The sequence below is a fragment of the Akebia trifoliata genome, chromosome 9 (genome assembly GCF_017979445.1).
Source record: "Akebia trifoliata isolate Shusen 1 chromosome 9, ASM1797944v1, whole genome shotgun sequence".
Classification (NCBI taxonomy): Eukaryota; Viridiplantae; Streptophyta; class Magnoliopsida; order Ranunculales; family Lardizabalaceae; genus Akebia; species Akebia trifoliata.
Window position 1 is genome coordinate 26412725 of NC_141383.1, and position 21610 is coordinate 26434334.

The 21610-nt window shown below is 35.2% G+C and overlaps 3 protein-coding genes across 4 annotated transcripts; 2 read left to right on the forward strand and 1 right to left on the reverse strand.

The window, feature by feature from the left end:
- The first annotated feature begins 1278 nt into the window (after positions 1 to 1278).
- On the forward strand, positions 1279 to 6269 carry LOC147395099 (65-kDa microtubule-associated protein 8-like). Its single transcript, XM_086454851.1, has 11 exons — positions 1279 to 1640; positions 1716 to 1919; positions 2666 to 2923; positions 3017 to 3232; positions 3562 to 3717; positions 3866 to 4025; positions 4114 to 4265; positions 4358 to 4445; positions 5080 to 5153; positions 5587 to 5660; positions 5720 to 6269. Exons 1-11 carry the CDS (start codon positions 1557 to 1559, stop codon positions 6057 to 6059), a joined length of 1806 nt encoding a protein of 601 aa, XP_086310977.1. The 5' UTR covers positions 1279 to 1556; the 3' UTR covers positions 6060 to 6269.
- A 1164-nt stretch (positions 6270 to 7433) lies between these two features.
- On the reverse strand, positions 7434 to 12078 carry LOC147395100 (ribonucleoside-diphosphate reductase subunit beta). Its single transcript, XM_086454477.1, has 6 exons — positions 11682 to 12078; positions 11145 to 11396; positions 9649 to 9687; positions 9468 to 9543; positions 8075 to 8153; positions 7434 to 7966 (listed from the first exon to the last, which is right to left on the reverse strand). Exons 1-6 carry the CDS (start codon positions 12003 to 12005, stop codon positions 7840 to 7842), a joined length of 897 nt encoding a protein of 298 aa, XP_086310603.1. The 5' UTR covers positions 12006 to 12078; the 3' UTR covers positions 7434 to 7839.
- Positions 12079 to 15129: 3051 nt separating this feature from the next.
- Positions 15130 to 19344, forward strand: LOC147395101 (mitochondrial import receptor subunit TOM20-like). Of its 2 annotated transcripts, XM_086454472.1 has the most exons (7): positions 15130 to 15335; positions 15813 to 15891; positions 16471 to 16640; positions 17696 to 17743; positions 17963 to 18046; positions 18968 to 19120; positions 19230 to 19344. In XM_086454472.1, the coding sequence occupies exons 1-6, from the start codon at positions 15237 to 15239 to the stop codon at positions 19091 to 19093; spliced, it is 606 nt and encodes a 201-aa protein (XP_086310598.1). In that variant the 5' UTR covers positions 15130 to 15236; the 3' UTR covers positions 19094 to 19120; positions 19230 to 19344. The 2 variants fall into 2 exon arrangements, with proteins under 2 accessions (XP_086310598.1, XP_086310597.1); XM_086454471.1 differs by having other exon boundaries at positions 18968 to 19344.
- Positions 19345 to 21610: the final 2266 nt, after the last annotated feature.

Genomic DNA, 21610 nt, shown 5'->3' on the forward strand with positions numbered 1-21610 from the left:
GATATATTGGAATGACTTTCTCTGATATAGATGGTCGAAGCTCTTCCAGAAACTAAGGATCTAGAACCTTCCAAGTTGTTTGATTCCTATAAATTTTTTCAAACACCGAGTTATAATTCTTAAATCTTATCTATCAAAATATATATATCTTAAGAGTTGCCTTGGAAATAGTACTGAGCTCCCCCAACCCCCAATTCCTATGTCCTTAAAACAAGACAACATTTTACTCCAAGAGGCTCTCTGATAACTTGTCGCATACTGTCATACTCGACCAAGGTGCTTGCGGACCCAATGATCTCCCATAATTTACCCAAGCTTCGAATCTTTTACTTTTCTGAACTATGTAAAGGATATTATTCATCAAAAATATATATTGCATTTGCAAGATCCTCATAGAGTTTTGAATTCTCCTTTGATTCGAGAGAAGTGATCAATGAATGTAAACTGCGACCCATTGGAGATATACTTTTGCCTTCAAACAAAGTTGAAAGAAGATAAGATTAAAAAAATGAATAATGCTGAATTGCCTCCAGATTGTACCTCACATCTCACATTCACGACGTGAAAATGTGTAAGAACCATAGATGTTTTCATTGAGATACGAGTGAAAAGTATTTATGATTCTTACATACTCCCATGTCAAGGAAGTAAGTGCGATGTGAGGTACAATCTTGAGGTCACTCCAACACGACTCAAAAAAATGAATGTATGAGATTTTTGGCAAGAAGTTGAACGCAAAGGCACTTAGGTTAGGGCCATTTTATTTGCACCCACCATCTATGCTCAGTGCACCAATATTCCCCTACATTCCACCCCAAAATGTGTTTTAAGTGGGTGCAGCAAGCACAAATGGTGGGTGCAAATAACCTAGCCCTAGGTTTATTAATCTTTTCCACTCTTGTGACTGATGAGATGAGGATGAAGCATCAATATAGGCCAATCAAGTAGGTGCTCATGGTACATTTTTTATCATCAATCACAAATCGGATGGCCCTTAATGTAGATTTCCTTAGAATACTTGAAGCATCAATATAGGCCAATCAAGTAGGTGCTCATGGTACATTTTTTATCATCAATCACAAATCGGATGGCCCTTAATGTAGATTTCCTTAGAATACCTGTCATTGGACCCCACTCCCAACTTTTTTAAAGATGATATTGCGACACCAATTTTTACTAATGCCACACCAATTCCTATGTAACAAACCAAAGAATTGCACAGGGTTGGTGTGGCAATAGTAACTCTCTCTCTCTCTCTCGTTTTATTTTGATTACTTCTTCAAATTCAAAATAATAGGAGAGGGAAAGAGGGACCCTTGATATAGAACTATTGAAGGGAAGAATCCTTGAACCCAAAGCTTCAACTGTTCAACATCACCTACCTTTGTCAGTCTTGTCTTTTAAGCAAAACTCACAACCAAAGCTTCCACCATCCACTCTTGTTGATCTCTTTTTTGTTTGTTTGTTTGTTTGTTTGAGCTCCTCAGGAATTAAAACATAAATAATAGAATCTCCGGTTCTTGGGTGTTTTCATAAACTATAGCTGAATTTACAAGATGGGTTCACCCACAACTTTGGCGAAATTAAGAAGCTCTGCATTGTTAGAGGTCTCTTGTGGGTATCTGCTTCAAGAACTAAAGGTGAATTCTGTTCTTCTTTCTAATAATGTTGTATTGTGTAGATGTTGGGTTCTTACATTTTATATCTTGAAATAGCTAATATGGGATGAAGTTGGCCAAGATCAGCTAGAAAGAGAGAAGGTTCTGCTGGAGCTCGAACAGGAATGCTTGGAAGTTTATAGGAAGAAAGTTGATAGTGCCAATAGTTCAAGAGCTCGCCTTCATCAAACTTTAGCTGATTCTGAGGCTGAATTCACCTATCTTCTTGTGTCCCTCGGAGAACGATCTTTACCTGGACGGGTAATATAATTCATCACTCTCAATTATACAATTAAAATAGCTTATGTATTTCTTTACAATTTTACACCCCGCCCCGCCTAAAAATAAAATAAAAATAATCTGGCATCATATACCGCTTCCCCGATTCAAAAGAAATTAGAGTTGACACCCATGCCTTTTGATTTTGACCACCACCGAAACACAAAGCCTTATCATATGGATTTGGGTCGGCTAAACGAATGTTGTTCCTCCTTTGGAGATCATGTCAAAACAGAGTTGAAATGAGGAAAAAAGAAGTAGTAAAAGGATGTTTATTTTGATCATTTCAAATTAGAGTGGAAAATGGGAAAAAATTGAGACAAACTCAAAAGTCAAGGGAGGGGTTTATTATTATTATTATTTTGAATCGCTGGTGGCATGTCTAATGGGCCTAATTAATAAGGAAGATTAGTTTACAAAATATTGTTGTTCCAATTCAAATGAATGTGTTTACATTCTTCAATGCATATTGTTATTTATCATTTTTTTTTTTTTTTAAAAAAAAAAAAATTCATATATGAATACACTTATGCACATACAATCAACAAATAGTACATGTAATCTAGTCAGGATGATACGGCAGGAAGAGCAATCCTGACTGACCCCCATCTTGCAGGGGTAGAGCCAGGATTTTGCCCATGTGGGGGCAACTAAGTGTGGAATTTTTTTTGTGGTGGCAACTAAGAGGGTAAAATTTTGTGTGGGTTCTGCGTGATTTTCTTAAACAGCCAGAGAAGATGACAGGAACGCTGAAGGAGCAACTAGATTCAATCACACCAGCTCTACGGGAGATGCAAGTGAGGAAGGAAGAGAGAGAGAATCAATTCCGAGATGTCCAAATGGAAATCCAAAAAATTTCCGCAGAAATAGCTGGTCAATCAAAGGTCGATATTTTACCATCGGATGTCATAGTAAATGAGAATGATCTCTCATTGAAGAAACTAGAAGAGTACCAGATCGAGTTACAACAGCTACAAAAAGAGAAGGTAATTAAACAACATACATTAAGTAGTAGGCAATGTGCTTAGAAAAACTAAAAAATTAATGGGTTTGTGTTTGTTTCCTTTTGAACTTCAAAGAATGACAGGCTTGCAAAGGTGGAAGGATACATAGGTGCCGTCCACAATCTCTCTGCGACTTTGGGGATTAATTCCTCCAAAATCAGCAGAAATGTTCATCCAAGCTTGGATGGATCATGTGAGAAACAATCAAAAAACATAAGTGACGATATTTTGACTAAACTCAATAGTACCGTGAAGTCTCTTGAAGAAGAAAAGCAAATGCGGCTTGAGAAGGTAATTCTTACCTGAGCTTTCCCTTCTTTGAACCGATCTGTACGCCTGCACCATGTAAGAAACATACCTTTATAAAGAAACTTGTTCACAGAAGAATGGCCATATAAGCCTGACATGAGAATCCATGCAAATTAAATTCATGAAGAAGATATCCAGAATCAGATGATGTAGTCACAATAATTTCTAAAACAATAATAATAATTCAAAGGGTTAGATCATTAAACTTCTCATGCTTCTGTATTTTCAAGATTTATGCTCCGTAACAATTTCAGTAAAAAAAGAAAAAAAAGAGATAACTTTTTCCTTCATGTTTCTTGCAATCTACGTAGCTTCACAAACTTGGGAAAGCATTGACAAACTTGTGGACTCTCATGGATACACCCTTCGAAGATCGTGGGCTATTTTCCCATGTAACTGACTGTATATCACTCTCTGCGGCCGAAATATGTAGTCCGGGAAGCCTGGCCCTTGATATAATCAAACAGGTAAATGGTTCTATCACCATCATCATCATCATTGAAGCCATATCCCAAAGATTTGGGGTTGGTTCAATGGTTTTATTATCAATGGCACTCAAATCTATTAATCAGAGATAATGTCAAAGACTAATTAGACTTTCTGAAATTCATATAGGCTGAGGCTGAAGTTGAGAGATTGGATCAGCTAAAAGCAAGCAAGATGAAAGAGATTTTCATTGAGAAACGGATAAAACTCGAGGATATATGCAAGAGAACTCACATGGAGATGCCTTCACTGTCAGAGATGGACAACATAATGAACCTCATAAACTCTGGTGGGATCGTACTTGATATATGCGTTCAAAGTGATAAATTTTGTTATTTTAATGACTTAACTGACTCATACACTTGTACAAATTGAAGGGGAGATTGACCATTCAGAACTCCTCTCGACCATGGATGAACAAATATTTAGGGCAAAAGAAGAGGCTTCTAGCAGGAAGGCTATAATGGAGAAGGTCGAAAAATGGATGTTATCACGTGATGAGGAGCGTTGGTTGGAAGAGTATGGAAGGGTTAGTTTCTTCTGGCACACCAATCTATATGATATTTCTGCAGTAATTTTTTCAATATTCTGCCATTTCTGCTGTTCTATGTACGTTTGCAGGATGAGAATCGGTACTCGGTAAGTAGAGGCGCTCACAAGAACCTGAAACGTGCAGAACGTGCCCGAATTACAGTCAACAAAATCCCTGGTAAGAATGAGGTTAGCAAATGCTCAAAAACTATTAGTTGGTCCAAACTCCCCATAATGGAAAAAACTTTGAAGCGCCCATCCCGTCTCAAAATTTCGGTAGAACCGTCTCCCTTAGATTACACTTTGTGTCTCCAAGGAGGTATTCCAAATATTAATGAAAAAGTACAGACATGAAATAAATACAAAAGCTACGTGTTATGTTGCAAGGAAGGTTCATCCAAACTTTTGAAGCGGCCTAGCGGCTTTAAAGTCGGACTCCCACATACCTGCTCGAGTTGGTTCAACTCTGTCAAACAAGTCCTTGATCAACTTACACATTTTAACTGAAGAGCTAACTATCACACACTAACAAAAAAAAAATGTTAACCAAACAGCTAATAATGTCAGAAAACCCTTTTTTTAAGAGCTTGCTTGGTATCTCCAAAAACTCACTGAGCTAGATCATTGACTGACTGAGTTGAGGAAGATTTAGGTCAAACATAATTGGTAGAGTTTGAAAACTCAAACACCTAAAGTCAAATTCTTGGTCAACTTGACAAGATTTCGATCACATGGTTATTTGCTAATTGCAAACCAAATTAATACGACAAACTGATTGAATATGTGTTCACATGCTCTTGGTATGAATGCAGCTTTAGTCGAATCACTGATAACAAAGACAAGGAGTTGGGAAGAGGAACAAAAGAAAGTATTCTTGTACGACGAGGTAATATATTCTTCTGCTTACGATAGAGTTTTGAAATCATATATTCCTTTCAAAAACATCAATCCTTTAAACCATTGTTTAGAAATAGATTTTTGATAAATGTATTTTACTGTTTGCATTTCAAAAATAGCTTTAGAATGCAAATGAGATGCAATACAAAGTGAAAGGCTTACGGAACAAAGAAGAAAAAGGAATTGTGCTACCATTTGCACTACTTCAAACTCTAATGTTCACCGAATAAAGATAAAAGTCAACTGCACAAATTTTTTTAATACAACATGCAGATCAAGATGAGGATTTAAGTTTTATGTTCTATTTATATGTTTGAAGACCCTAAATCATGAAACCATTCTCAAAACTTGTTTTGAATTGCTGTTCTATTAAACCAAATTTACTTTTACGATTGGTATTGAATGTTTATATGTTCGTCTAGGTACCACTCTTGGCAATGTTAGAAGACTACAATTTGCTAAGGTGGGAAAAGGAAGAGGAGAAGCAATACAAAGGGTAAGTATAATTTTTTCATTTAGAATAATCGAGTTCCTCGCTATTTTCTTTCTAATTAGTTTCGTTCAACAGGAAAAGAAGAGGGTGCAAGTTCAGATAATAGTTGAACAAGAGAATTTGTTTGGTTCTAGGCCAAGCACAAGCAACCGTCGTCCCACAAATAGAAGCGTAAATGGAGGTTCTGTCAGTGTTACCCCTTTGAACAGGAGGCTTTCTATGGGGATCCAACAACTAGGATCAAACAGCTTCAACTCCACAGCTCGAGGCACATCTATCATTAAGGGAAGTAAGAGGTCACATGGACAAAAGATGTCACCTTGGCATGGAAATGTTTCTCATCTTGTAGAAGAGACAGCGTCAGTCGTCTCTGCGACATATTCGGGACCATTATCTCCTTGACTTTTTTAGTTAGTTGTGAGAAGAATCTGTTAGTTCTGTATCCATTTATAACCCCAATGTGTGAGTTAGAAAGGAAGTTTTCGGGATATATATGTAATTGAGCCAGCAAACAAGTTGGACTTGTTGCTCTATTAATTTTCTGTAATGTCATCTTACCCATGCACACGAGTGCGCAGTCAGTACCTCAATAAATTTGTGATTGCAAGAGAATCTGTTACTCTCTTCTCGGACTGTACATGAAACCCTAGAACTCTATGTACTACTATAAGAAGGCAATAGTTGCAAAAGAAAAATAATTGAAATAGGTTTAATCTTATTCATATTTGTAAAATCACAAAAAAAAAAAAAAAGGATCTCACGATGACATTATGTTTGGAAGCTGAGAGCTATATAACATTTTGTTGGTTCAGCTTTTACATTCAACAGCATACATTTGTTCAGACGTCTCTTTTGCCAAATTAAGATCCAAGATAATTTGACTCTTTAATACCTACTAAGCTACCATGCCAGGTCCGGGACTTCTGTCCACACTAATCACTTTTTTTGTTGTTGTTGTAATATCGTAAGTTCTTTCTTCTATAAAACCAATTTGTTTAAGGAAAAATGATAATCGTACAAAATTTTTAACGTATCACAGGCTCAGTTTCAGCCAAATTGCAGTCCGATTTTACATTCCTTGTGTCTATGATTGGATGTGAACAAGAAAAAACAAAAACAAAGATAATTCAACTCCATACCATAGTCACCAAAGTCGATAGCTTTTTCAAAAAAATCATGTTTAAATCGTAATTTTAAAAACTAGCAATTGAATCACAACTTTTTGAAAAAATCGCGATTTAGTCCCGACATTTTGAAAAAATTGCGATTTGAACACACAAAATGTATTTTTTTTTTGCTGAGCAAGCTATTTTAAAAGGGTTTTTTCAAAGATCATTTATTCTTAAGTATAAAATAGAATTTGGTGATATAAATGATAACATCACTTACTAGAAAAAAAAAATTATTGTCTTAACATTATTTTAATTTTTTCCCGATTTTTTTTTTCCGACTTTTTCCCTTGCAGACTTATTTCCAAACCACAATTTGGTGACTATGGTCCACACAATCTGAGATTTTTCATAATTCTCACTGAAAAAAGTTTGATTTTTAATTGTTAGTTTCCTCATAATACACTAATAATTCTTATTTTTATTCAACATGGACACTAAGAAATACTAGAACATGCCACTGTCCATATGCACAAACAATAACAGAATAATTCTCTATCAAATAGCCTTTGCCATGATGCTTTCAGTATCTTCAGAGAAGGGTCACTCAGTAACAACCATGTTTCTGTGGGTATTACAGATGATTGCAACTTTTGGAATATGAACATGGAGAAAAAGAATAATACTTTCGGAAATTTTATAAAAGCATGATTCACATTAAGATAAGAGTAAAAGTTTTCATGACAAGCTTGAGAAGAATGCAAGCTGGTTATGTGCAAGATACAACTTGGGCCCTTTCTCATTCACACGTTCGAGGTATGCTAAGTTTACAAAACTCAACTAGGAGACATAGAGATGTGTCACTGATTCCAGTGGATGACAAAAGCTGCCTACCAGACACCTTACACTAGGACACTGCCAGGATCAAGGAGCATAGCAATCCTCCCAATTTTCAAATCTAATGGTGATCTAAGTCTTGACCGTGCATCAACAGTAAAACCCTCTTCATCTTGAGAATGTGGTGCATAACTCAAAATAATCGTGATATTTCTTTTCTTGTTGCACACATCAAATTACTGATGATTTGTGATGTCCATAGGTCCCTGTCCATGCAAGGATGGTGAAGCAGATTCTTTCAAGCTGTTCACATGTCCATGATTTGAGAGGAGGCTGCTAAGCTGGTTCCCCAATTCAGTTAAACTGATCCATATTAAAAAAATAAAAAATAAATAGAAGTGTGAGCGCTGAAATAAACAATATCATTAACTGAAAAACAATAAAAAGGAAAAAAAAGAACTATTCACTTACAGTTCATATCTACGAAATGCTTCATTTCGTTTGGCTAAAGATAAATCTTTAACTTTTGATATCTTCCTTGAAGGATTGCCTGTATAAAAACAGATGTCGAAAGGACATTCTATTTAGACGAGAAATAAATCACATGGAAAATAGGGGAGATCGTCCCCTACATGGAAAAGAATGCCTACGTACACCAATTTTACCTAACAAAGCAACCTTGTTAGCACACGTCCAGAAGTTCTCAAAAGAAGTTTAATTGAATGTTATGATCCCATAGAGAAATGGACTTAAATTTTCACGCCATTAACACCGTGGCATGTTAGGTTTATTGATTGTGTCATATCATTTGGTGTCAAAGCTACCATGTCTTGAGTTTAAACCTCGAGAGGAGCGACTTGCAGGAAGGGCAACCAGGGGCCCAAAAAGAAGAGCACTAGAGTGAACTGCCACAAAGTGGGCATTAGTGGAAGGGCAATCTAGTGAAAGAAGGGTTACCCGGGGGATTGAATAAGAGGGTACCGGAGTGAAAGCCGCCACAGAGTGGACCACCGCAGATGTCGGCTGCGAAGCATGGTGTTATGTTACAATCCCAAAGAGATATGAGCTTAACTTCTCACCATTAACACCTAGGTAGTGTTGGTATATTGGTTGGGTACATATCAATGTGGATGACCATTAAAGTGAAATGATCAAGCATGCACTGAATCCACAAGTATAAGATGAAAAAAGATTATAGGAAGGAGGGGAGAAGAAATATTGTCAAACAGTTAGTAGGAGCAAGGAATATGGTTGTGTCCAGAATCAGAAACTGATGCTGACTAACACCAAGAAGAGTTTCTCAAGTACTAAAAACTTGCATGCTTTGAAGTTCTATCTTTTGTTTCCTTCATAAAGATTTAACGAGCAACACTGAGGAGATACGACTGAAACACCAAAGATAAAAGAACGAAGGCAGGACCCAGAGATTTACCAAAAGACACTACATAGAGTAGAGATTGAAAATGAACCTCGTAGTAATGGAGGTCAGAAACCAATGTGCGGTTAGAAGTCTAACAACAACATCATTTTTTTCTTGATGAATATAGAAAAACCTCAAAGAGGTTGCCCTTCCCATATAGCTTCTTGATAAAAAGATAATAACAATTAATTCAACATAGAATTTATAGTAGGACCAATATGAGACCAATCAAGGGTCTATACTTCAAAGCAGTAGTATCTACACTAAGGAAAGCCCCTGGTTACCAAATAGGCACGTAAGTGTACGAGAGCACTAAGCATAAAAACAGCACAAAAGAAAGACATCCTAATTTATTTACGTTATAATGTTTTTTTATTTATTTTTTATAAGTCAATGTTATTGGACACAATAAATAGACTATACATCAATCAAAACAAGCCTTACATGAAGGAGGAATTGCAAGTGTTGTCGCCCCATTGTTAAGAGCCTTCACCAGAGCTGTTGCAGAGTGTCGGATCCCCTGTTAAAGAATGAAACCCATACTTTAGAATACTCATATGGGCAATGATACACATGGATGCCAACTGGCTAAGTTGGTGAAATCATGAATGTTGGTGACACAGACCTGAGTTTGAAACTTGTTCCCGACCGCTACTGCGCTTGCCTACCAAATATAGAGGGGAGGAAAAAAATGATTGACATTATTCAAGTGAATAGCTACAACAGCAGTTGTCGCTAAAAGATTTTGATCAAAAAGTTCAAATGAAAATGGGAAGTGTTCCAAAACTCTTGACTTGGATAAATACAAAAGGTATAATCAGTGCAAATTACATGCTCAAGGACTAAAATACATAATTTGTGATTAATGAAAATTTGAATATATTAGTTTAAGCATAAATAGAAGTGGATTCGTGATTCTTTAATGTTACTCTTTAAAAAAAAAAAAAAAAACGTGACATTTCGGATTCCATGTACAGTAAAGAGAGAGACAAGCGTAATAAAAAGGATGGAATTCTTCTAAAATATTAGCCTTATCTCCAAAATTTTGGGTTGGTTAAACAAATAGTGTTCCTCCATTTAATTTTGGTTAAATCCATGCCACATTTGATAATTCAAGAACTCTTCCAAAATATGAAAGATTAAAAAAAGGCATTCAAAATGTTACTGATCCTTCAATCTTCTATGTTCAGTGTGAGAGAGAGTTCTTTGATTACACAAGTCAACCACCTTCATGCTTGTGAATTTCTCTCAAGAAGAAGACTGGGATTACCAGCAGTGAAAGCTCAAGCTTTGTTATTTTACCTTTTAAGTGTGAGTGTATGAGTATTGTAGTGGAGAGGGTGAAAAAACTTTGTGCTATCCTTACGTCTTAACTCTATTAAAGCATCTTTATATGATCCTAAATGATCATTTATGTACTTGGATTCGCCTTCTCAATGGTTCATGAGGATAGAAATAATGAGTTAGGCTTTCCATTCCGCATATTTTACCACAAAAAAAAATTCAAATGATGAAATTATTTGATATTCCATACATAATTCTATCCATTCTTTACTCAAAAATAAAGAATAATGTTTCTAATTAAATATGTGTATGTGTCACATAATCCATTTCTTGGCATCATTCTTAACACCTTGGATCAATGTCAAATATTGAGAGTGTTTTGTGTCCATGTTAAATGCATATAGACGAGTGAACAGAATACTTCACATGGATAGGCTAAACCATAAACAAAATAAATTAAGGGATCATATAAATCTTCACTGATAACAATCACAAATGAATGTGGTACAGATAGTAGTAACAACTAAATATTAAAAAATTCAGAAAATTAAGAGTGGGATCACATAAATGTTCAGAGACAACTAAACCAACAAAGAAAAGCACAGATATTTATTTGCAAATGCAATTGTCAAATTTTACATGGCACATATGGGCATTATGATGTTTATTAGGTCATTAATAAGATTCCAAGAGCTAAAGAGATGCAATGGAGTCCAATTAATTGCACCGGTGCAATTGCAATCATGTAAGCTTACCATATGTGATAATTATAACAACAATACTTGAATGTAGTATTATGTGAATAGAAAGGTTATTGAAACAAGAGATAATCTATACCTTTGGCAACTTCCCACGTCTCTTCAATATCTTCATATGACATTTTTGGACGTAGTGCATCAAATGATAACGGGAATGTCTTGAATATAACTTCTCTTTGACACTAGGGTTCTCAGATAACCAATCAGAAATTTCTTTAGATTTAACAACCTCATTTTTATCTAACGATTCTAACCAAGTATAGATCGGTAGCCACTGATCAGTTCGTTGAAAGCGAGCATGTGGAGTTTCAATTGGATTATCTTCCTTCACCTACAAATTAGAAGAATCACATTCAGAATATATCAATAAAGGTAGGATTTTTTTCTCCCTATTTTTCTTTTGGACAAATTAATATTCATAAAGGTCGAAGCTTTAAGCCATAAGGGCACCAAAACTTGTATCAAAAACAAGATTTTTGTAGAACAAAAAGCAATCAAAATTCAGAGAATCCACGATTTCTCAAACCAATACAACATTGTAGAAAACGAACAACATCAAACAAGCTAACATAATGACAGAAATTGAGACGAATCAAAGAAGAAACGATCGTAGGACCTGATTAGATTGTTGCATGAGCTTGTGAATAGCGAGAACCCTCTCACAGATCTGAGGTCTAGGCAAGGATTTGAGTTCTTCGGGTAGAGAATCCTGGTTCGAATCGATCCAAGCTTCAATCTCGTTCGTCATCAAGTTTCGTTCCTTCGGCAATGTAGAGAGCCATGATCGAGTTTTGATCTCCCATTCTTGAACCTTACAATCTGCAGAATTAGGGTTTTGCTCTAGGGCTTGGTGCTCTTTGGTTTGATCTCGAATCGATTGTTCGTCAATAGTTTCTGTTGCTCCTTCGCGGGCTTCATGTTGAAGTTGAGACGACGACATCTCTTCGCGCCCTCGTGTGTTCGATCTTCGATGGAGATAATAGGTCCGCGATGTTTTAAGGCCTGAACCATCGAGTCCTGCGGACTTTGTACTTAATTATTATTGGGAGCTTCTATTGCCACACCAACATTTACTAAGGCAGTATTTGTTTGCACTATTTTTCAGCACTTATTGCTGAAAAAAATTAAATTCAGCACTTTTGTCGAAATAGCGCATTTATTCAGCGCTTATTGCTGAAAATAAGTGAAAATAATTCAGCACTATTTTGATGCTGAAAAAAAGTGCTGAAGCGGTAAGCACTTCGTTTTTTTCAACACGGATAAGTATGCCCTTTATTTTTTTGAGCATGGACAAATATGCCCTTATTCTTAAAGGATATTTACCTCTTATATCCCATAGATAAGTATATAAGCACCCCACAAATTAATAAACCCACATCATAACTAAATTATTTTGTCTTATATGGATTAAAAGTTTTGGAATGAGTTGATTTTTGGTGAGGATGATCTCTACAATGAGGAGATCATCCTCACAAAAAATTAACACATCTTAAAACTTCTAACCCTATCAAAACAAGTTCAAGAATCGTAAATTATCCTTTTTTTTTTTTATATACTATTTTTGATGAGTTAGAAGTTTCAAAATAGATTGATTTTTTATGAGGATGATCTCTAGACCATATAAACCATCCTCACTAAAAATTTGTTCATTCTAAAAACTTTAACCCATATAAAACAAAACAAAAAATGGCTATAGTGTGGGTTGCCCTTATTAATTCATAGGGTGCTTTTATAATTACACATCCTTCATTTCTATCGAAAATTATTCATTCAAAATTAAGTTCTTTTAAAGTTAATTTCAAATTTTGGTGACTTGTATGACATTATTATTTTTAATTTGAAATTTGTGGGCTTTTATAAATAGAAATTATTATTTATAAATTGAAGATTTGAGTATTATTTATTATTTAAAAATAAATTGTATTTTAATTTTATAATAAATAATACATTTTATTGTGTTTGATAATAAATAAGCATTTGAAACATACAAACAATGTATAATATGATTGTAAGGGTAACAAAGACAATTTACCAGTTTTAGCAATGTGTAACAAACATGATTCAGCATCTAAACAAATAACTTTTTCAGCACTTAAATTCAGCGCTTATAAGTTTCAGCGCTTAATGCTATTCAGCACTTATTTTTTTCAGTTTAACAAACAGCACCTAAGAGAACTTCTAGATGTGTGCTAATTGGGCTGCAACTTGGGCTGGGCGGGCCAAACCAAACCCGATGGGTTCAAGTCAGGTTGGGGCACAGTTAGCTAGGGTTTGAGTTTGGGCAAAATAAAATTTGACCAAATCAAATCCGGTTGGGTTCGGGTATAGACAATGCTGATTTGTCCTAATCCGAACTTAATATTATTATAATTTAAATATCTTTGTTTCTTTCTCATTCACAATTCATATTTCAAACTTAAAAGTCAATAGTTATCATCTTTTTTCTTTATAATTTCTTGTATGTATGTATGTGAACTTTGAAATATATTTTTAAGGACAAATAATTGTAATTTTTTATATTTTTTTACATATCCAATTATCTTTATATAAGTCATTATCATTATAATTTTATTTTATAGGTAAGTTGGACTTGAACTCAATACCTGATACCTCATCATAATTTCTAAATTATTTAGTATTAATGAGGAATGAGCCAAGTTGATCAACCCAACTTGATTGGGCTTGGGTTGAACATTTCATGTCACACCGTCGGGTAGGATGCATGCACAAGTTGGTGTTTATCAAGTGTGGGTACATTCCAACCCGCACGAGTTGCCACCCTAGTTGAGCCAGTGAGTCAAACATCGATTGAGATGGGAGGAGGAGAACTTTATTGTAGGGATTTTTAAGAGTTTTTTATTTATTTATTGTCAATATTAGAGATAACCCCCGACATTTTGAAACTGATGACATATCCTCTTGACCTAGGTCTTCTCTGAGAGGTTAACCTAAATGCTATAATCTCCAACAAAACACTTAATTTTTTCTAGATTATCCTAGACTAGTAAAAATTGTCACTTCAAACTATTAATCAAAAACTCTTGATTTTTCTTCCAAAAATCCATTGTCTTCAAGATTTTCAACTTATATGAAAAATTATTTGTACTTGTTCATCATTGACTTGAATCCATCGGTTATAATCTCATCTTAATCTCTTGATTTTCTATCAAAAATCTCATCATCTTCCACTTCCCAGAAATCCTATCTCTTTATTGAAATTTTGCAAGTTGAACTAGATAGATTTTAGAGGTTGAAGAATGAAGATGAGGGTAAAAGATTTTATCCAAAAGGTATTAGATGACTGAGAACATCCCAACTTGTACTTCTCCAAAATTCCTATCTAGTTATTAAGGGTTGAAGGTCGAAAAAGATAAAATTCTAAGGTTGAAGAATGATGGTAAAAATATTGACTAAAGAATACTGATTTTAAGAAGAAAGAACAAGGAATTTTCATAGTTAATGCTTGAGGCCATGAGTTAGATATCTAGTATGAGCATTGATTCCTCAGGGACCACCCGTGAGAGCGCACCCCCACTTACCTGGTGCATGGACTAATCCCTAGACAAGACAATGGTCTATGGATTGGGTAAAGCCCAGATACAAGCTTGGTCCGCTATCTACAGTGATACTCAATTATAAAAAAAAACAAAAACCAAGATGAAGGTATTTAAATCATCGTTAATGATTTTTTGACTCGAAAATTTTCACTTGATCTTCATTCAGTTGACATGGCAAGTGCATAGTATCGTATATCTTTTTCCTTGTGTATCTTGAAGAAAAAGATCTATGGTTCTTTGCCCTTACCACGTCGACCGAGTGAAAATTTTCGAGCCAGAAAATCATGGCTCTTAAATCATTTATGCTATCTTAAAAAGACCTAGGTCAATAGGGTATGACATGTGGTCAATTTGAAAACACAGGGGTATCTCTAAAATTAATCATAAAGTATAGGGACGTATTTCAATCAATATTTATGGAGGGGTCTTCTCACAACGTGTCACAAAGCCACCTCGACAGGTGCCAAAGCAAGAGAAACTTACGTATATATACATATGTAGCCAGACCGTTGTTTTCTTTTCGCACAGTCAAACTCGCAAGCCCTAGCGTGAGTGAGGTTCTAAGTTCGAAGAGAGTTGCAGAGATTTTCGATCAAAACTAGTTTTGAACAGCCATGGAGTTGCCGCAGAGCGAACTTGAACGCATGATGTTCTTCGAGCACGCTAGAAAGGCAGCTGAGATTACTTACGAGAAGAATCCTCTCGATGCCGATGTTCGTATAATCAACCCCCCTTTTTTTCTTTAATTTTTTAACATTTTTTTCCTTCATTAGCATTATAGGATCGTTGATATTTGTTCCATCGATCTCAATTTGATTTATCTTGATCTTCTATTAAAATCGACATTTTCTTAGTCCTCCATGAATTTGTTATATGATCGATCTGTAATTTAATGTGATTGAAACCCTAATAACACACTAATGGAATGAAAGATATATTGGGTTAATGTCGATGAATCTCAAGTTGGATGTTCTCAACCAAAAGACTGATTTTTTTTTTCTGCCTCAATTTCCAAAATGTTGTATTTGTTGTCTGAAGCTCGGTAAGACTGGACAAGTTATTTTATTGATCCATGATAAAAGCATTGCGAGTCATATCCATTGTATTAAAATTTGTACCATTTTTTTTTCTTCCAAAATTTGTATTTTTTTTTTTTCCATCTATATATTTAGATTTTTGTTATTTTGCAGAACCTTACAAGGTGGGGAGGAGCGCTTATGGAGTTATCGCAATTCCAAAGCGTCTCGGACTCAAAGAAGATGATAGAGGGTATGTATCTATCTTTCAATTCAGTTCAGTTCACTTTTATGGCTTCCATTTCCAATTTTTGAGAAAATCAGTGAGATTAGATTAGGAGGGGTAGGTCAAGTTTTTGAAACCCCACGAAGCTATGAATTTCTTGGGGCCACCCTCCAGGGTCCGGTTGACCCTCGACTCAACCAGTTGCACGTCCGCGTGACTGTGGGATTAGTTTCACCTGAAGTGTGGGGATACCCACGATAAGCAATGCACCTAGGCCGACCAGACATGCTTTGGTCCCCCATTTGGGGTTACATTTTCTAGGCCAGAATTTGCCTCTTTGTTTGCAGTGATGGGGGTCGAAAATAGTTTCAACAATGATAGAGGTTAGAAGACTGATCCAATAATGGCTTTGGATGAATGGAAATTGCATTTTATTTTTTTTGGCCCAATGTCTTAAGCAAGAGTGAGTGAATAGAAAAAAGGAAACAATTTAAATTCAATATCGTAAAAATCACTTTGTTCTGATCCGAGGGTAAGTGGATAGAACAAGGTAGCATTTTAACTTCCTAGTTATCTTAATTGTTTGTTTTTATTCTCTATTCACAGAAGCCATGACAAAATTGGAGGAGGCATTGCTACTTAATCCTAGAAAACACGACGCTCTCTGGTGCTTGGGAAACGCACAAACTTCTATAGCATTTCTTACTCCTGAGCAGGATAGAGCTGCACTTTATTTTGATAAGGCATCTGAGTACTTCCAACAAGCACTAGATGAGGTCATTTTTAGCCTTCATGCAATGACGATAGTGTATATTATTCCATCATCATGATCTTCAAAGTCTTATCCCAAGAAGTTGGGGTTCTCTTTAACTTGCACGTTCCTTCTAACCAGGGCCGTTATGGGTATTTGTTGCGCGTGATCGAGTCATTTTGATTGACTTTTCCTTAGTTTATAATATATTGGGAGATTCTTGCATTTTCACGAATGTTTTCATTTCCAATTTTATCTTCTTAATCTTTTCACTTATCCATTTCATCTTTGACTGCTCAACATTTACCTCCATAGCTACTTATTGTTTTCTTATAATTTAGTCCTTTTAATTTGATTGAGATGCATCATTACATGGCACTCCATGAGCACAATTCTACTTTAACCATTTGGTTTTAATTTTGTAGAACGTGGATGATATCGTCCCCAGTATCTCAATGTTTTTAGATAGTGGAACCAAGTTAAAAATGTTCATTATGTATCTCGTGATTGTCAATTTTTATGGGCCTTTCGTCTCTATATTTGTGATTACTAGAGCTGCACTCTATATAATATTTCTTTGTTCTACTTATTCTAAAGTCCGCATACTCCAAAATACTTTTCAAATTTATGTTATTGCTGTTGTTGTTTTAGCATTGATTCCTTTTCTATATATCATTAACAAACACTATTTGATTTGCAAATGACATTCACCAAGGACTACTTTGGAATACGAGTAGTCACTTCACGGCTTCAACAAGTTGGCACAAATGGTCATTTTAGGGTATTCCATGACCATCAGTTTTTACTAGCCTTTCCTCTATATATTTGACATTACTAAAGTTGCACTTTGTATACTATTTTTCACTTGTACTTATTCTAAAGTCTTTGGACTCCAAAGCATCCTTCCAAAGTTCAAATATTACATTATTCATTCTCGTATCTCATCAACTAACATCATCTCGTTTGCAAATGGCATTCACCGAGGGACTGCTCTGGAATACAAGTCATTACTTCATATACTATTATGTGTAGGTGATTATACATATTACAAAACATTGAGAATTCCATTTTCCTTTGTAGGATCCAGGAAATGAGCTTTATCTCAAGTCTCTGGAAGTAACTGCTAAGGTACTCTTCCATCCTTCACGTCTTGGTAGATGTTTCTAAGTTACTATGTTAAATGTGTTTGGCTTATGCCCATGCGTTCTTTGGATACAATTATGCCTATGGAAAGTGTTCATGGTAATTGCTCCATCGTTCTATACAACAATATTCTGATATATATACTTTATGTATGCTTTATAGTGAACTTTCAATGTAAAGTGATTATTAACCTTTTTCTTCAAGGCTCCCGAACTGCATATGGAGATCCATAAGCATGGGTTTGGTCAACAAGTGGCAGGGGGTGGATCTTCAACTTCAAATGTGAAGGTAAAGTTAGCAATCTAACTTTTGTCTATTTGTTGTAAAAAACTGAGAGGTATTACCATCATCTTCTTACCGTCAAACAAGTTCTTTTGAAAATGGTAAACACTTCCAACAAAATGCTTTCCTTTCTACACAATCTTTACCATAAATACTATTATTTGTCGAGTTTACCTTGTGACCAAGCCAGCCATTCCAGCTTCCTTCCTTGAGAGAAATCTCTTTACCATTTGCATATATGAATAGAAGGCTGCAAAGATTTTGTGGGCAAAATATTGTGTATTATACATAGCTACCCATTTTCTTCCCCCATAATTCTCAAGAAACTTGAATTTATGGTTTGGTTGGCACCACTCTTCTTAATTTTCTCAGGAAAATGCTCTTCATTTTTCCGTTCCAAAATTTCCCCTCTATTCAGTGATAACTTCATTTTTCAAAATCAGTCCTTTGGACCTTCCATAGCAACAGTGGAAGCCTTGACATTTTGGATGCCAGATAGGCTCTTGTTTTGTTTTCTTTATCTTGAATAATGATTTTCAGACGCCCCCTCTGACATACGCCTCCTGATGTGGCATATGCTAGAACCATATATCTTTTTCCTCAGTATACACTACTGCAAATATTTATGGGGACATATAGTTGTGTATCCCGAGGAAAAAGATCTGTTGTTCTATCCTATGCCATGTCAGGGAGTGTATGTCAGGGGAATCAGAAAATCACGACTCTTTTATCTTTGGTGGCCTCCTTGGCGACCTCTCCTTTAAAAATAACTATACTATAAATAAATAAAAAAGATAAATGTGGATGGCTTCATATGTCATACCTGTATCACCACATTGTGGATGGCTTCATATGCTACTTTACACTTGGCTTCTTGGTTGTGTGAAAGCATAATTTAATTTGAGATAATTGATTTTTCTATTTCAGAGCTCTAAGAAAAAGAAAAACAACGATCTTATGTATGACATATTTGGATGGGTAATCCTCGCTGTTGGGATCGTGGCATGGGTAGGAATGGCAAAATCCCATGTTCCTCCACCACCTCCAAGATAAGAACACCAATATGGCCGATCCTCCGAGGTAATTCGACAAGGTTTCATTTCGTCAAGAGGTTTCCAGAGCTGAGATATGTTGAAAACTAAGTAATACATGTGGGTTCTTTATCCAAATATTATTTTTGATTTTGTAGTTTTCAGTCGTCGAGTTGATTGCTTAGGGGAGAGTGCATCATCCTATACTTAATCATTGATTTTCTCTACTGAAATTCAATCAAGAAGCCAGTGGTACACTGGTCTATATGTGAATCTATTTTTGTTTAGGTTCCATTTTTTTTTTTTTCGGTTCTCTTGTTGGAGGGGCCTGAATAGAGGCGAACTTAAGTTATTGTTTTGGCCCAATAAATGATGACTCTTACAATTTAATAAAGCCAAAATAGTTCCTAAGAAGAGATTGAAGATTTATTTTGGGTTCAACTTTGCTAACGCCGCACCAACTTTTGCTAATGCCATCGCAACCGATTGCAGTCCTTTGGTGATTAACATAGGAATTGATGAGGCATTAGTAAAGTTGGTGTGGCAATATCAGCCCTCGTTATCTAATTCAGATAGATCTTTCATACGAATAATTGACTGAAAAAAAAAATCCATACAGCAGAGGTTAAAGTGGAACTAAGGACTAGTGCTTAAATATTTGGACTTGATACTCAAACACAAGTCCCAGGAGACACGTGTTGTGGTGTGCAAGGAAATGAGAACCACCAATTGATGGGTCTCCACTATGAAATCAAGAGTAAAAATTGATTAACATTGAACGACAACCATTCGATCTTCTGGATCATTGCAAGCATTTCTTCTCTTGGCTTTTCAACTACTTAAAATCCTGAGAGGGTGGCTCAATGGCAATTTCAGATCCAGTAAGTGGTGAGAGTCCGTAGGTCGTGAGTTCGATACCTAATATGAGTAGTATTTTTTCACGAGTGAGGGTCACTCGTGAGGGTGCACCCTCACTGCCCAGTACTTATGATGTTTCGGCCTGACTCTGTCCTCACAATCCCGTCATATTTAGAAAAATAAAAAAAAAACCCAACTTGGGCATGCATATCTCAAGATGGCACTCCAATGTTAGTTATCTTACAACATTGATTCAACCAACTATTAGCATCACATGAATTGCACGTGTCACTTTTCAAGGTTTTTGGGAATAATTTGGCAAGAGAAAGTTTTAGAATTTATTTATTTATTGACAAAAGCATATAAAATTGGGAAAATATCGGATAAATTAAAAAATAAAAATAATTATTTGTAAATATAAAAAATTATAGAACATATGTATTTATATATTAAATAATAAAATAATAAAAAAAAAATATTAGAAATAAAAAATAATCTGTGATTTAAATTTTATTTTTTTTGTCACTATTGATTGTGATTTTTAAAAGGAAAATGTTTAAGTACCATTAGAATTGACGTTGTTTCACACATTGCTGACATGGATGTAGGCATTGAACCATAGATGCAATTCATCAAGATACAAATGAAAGCATTTACAATTTTGTACACACCAATGTGTGAAATGATGTCGATTTCAATGTTACTGCAGCACAATTTTTTTTAAAAGGGTAAATTATTAAAAGATGGTTAAATATTTTAATATTTACAAAAGATAATTTATCTTTTTAAAAATGATCAAAAACGAATTAAGTCATTCGATAATCCAACGTTTAAATCATTCGAAGGGCATTTTTGGTAAAATAATGCATTTTAACATAATAAAACAGTGGGCTGTCCAATAAGTTATTAAAATACTGTCAAACAACATAAGTCGTTTTTGGTAATTTTTGAAAAAATTAATTTTTTTTTATTAATATTAAAATAATTAACCCTCTTTTAATAATTTTCACTTTTAAAAAAGGTAAAATACTGCAGTGACATTAAAATTGACAAAATTTCACACATTACTAATGTGGATGTGTATACGGAATCATGGATGCTTCTTATCGAGATTCGTGTGAGAAGCATCTATGGTGGTTGTTTGAAAAAAATCGCATATTTTTGTCAAGGCCGTTATTGGCCGTATGATCGCACGTGTTGGTCGATTTCTTTGTCAACAACGAGGCTATTTTGGTAATTTAATCTCCTCACGGGTCATGGCTTCATGCAAGACGATCCATTCCACGACTTACTGTGATTCTCACATTTCTGACGTGGACATGCATACATAACCATAGATGGTTTTTACTTGTATTGCGAGGAAAAACATCTATGGTTATATGCACATCCCACGTCAAATTATATTTTAAAAGTTATCGATTTTTTTTTTTTATTATTTAAACTTGTTTCAGCACACCACTCTTGAAAATTTTCCCAATTTTCTCTTTAACGTATTCAAATTAAATAACTTGGCTACTAGCTATGAATGTTAGAAGGTTAGGAGCATGGTTTTTAAACTCGGTATCGCGTCTAGTCTCATCTTGTTCAGCTCTGATACCGAGTCGTCTCGAACGAGTTTTTCGATACGTTTGAGACGTCTCGTGAGACAACTCGAAAAATTGTACGTGAGACATAAAACTCG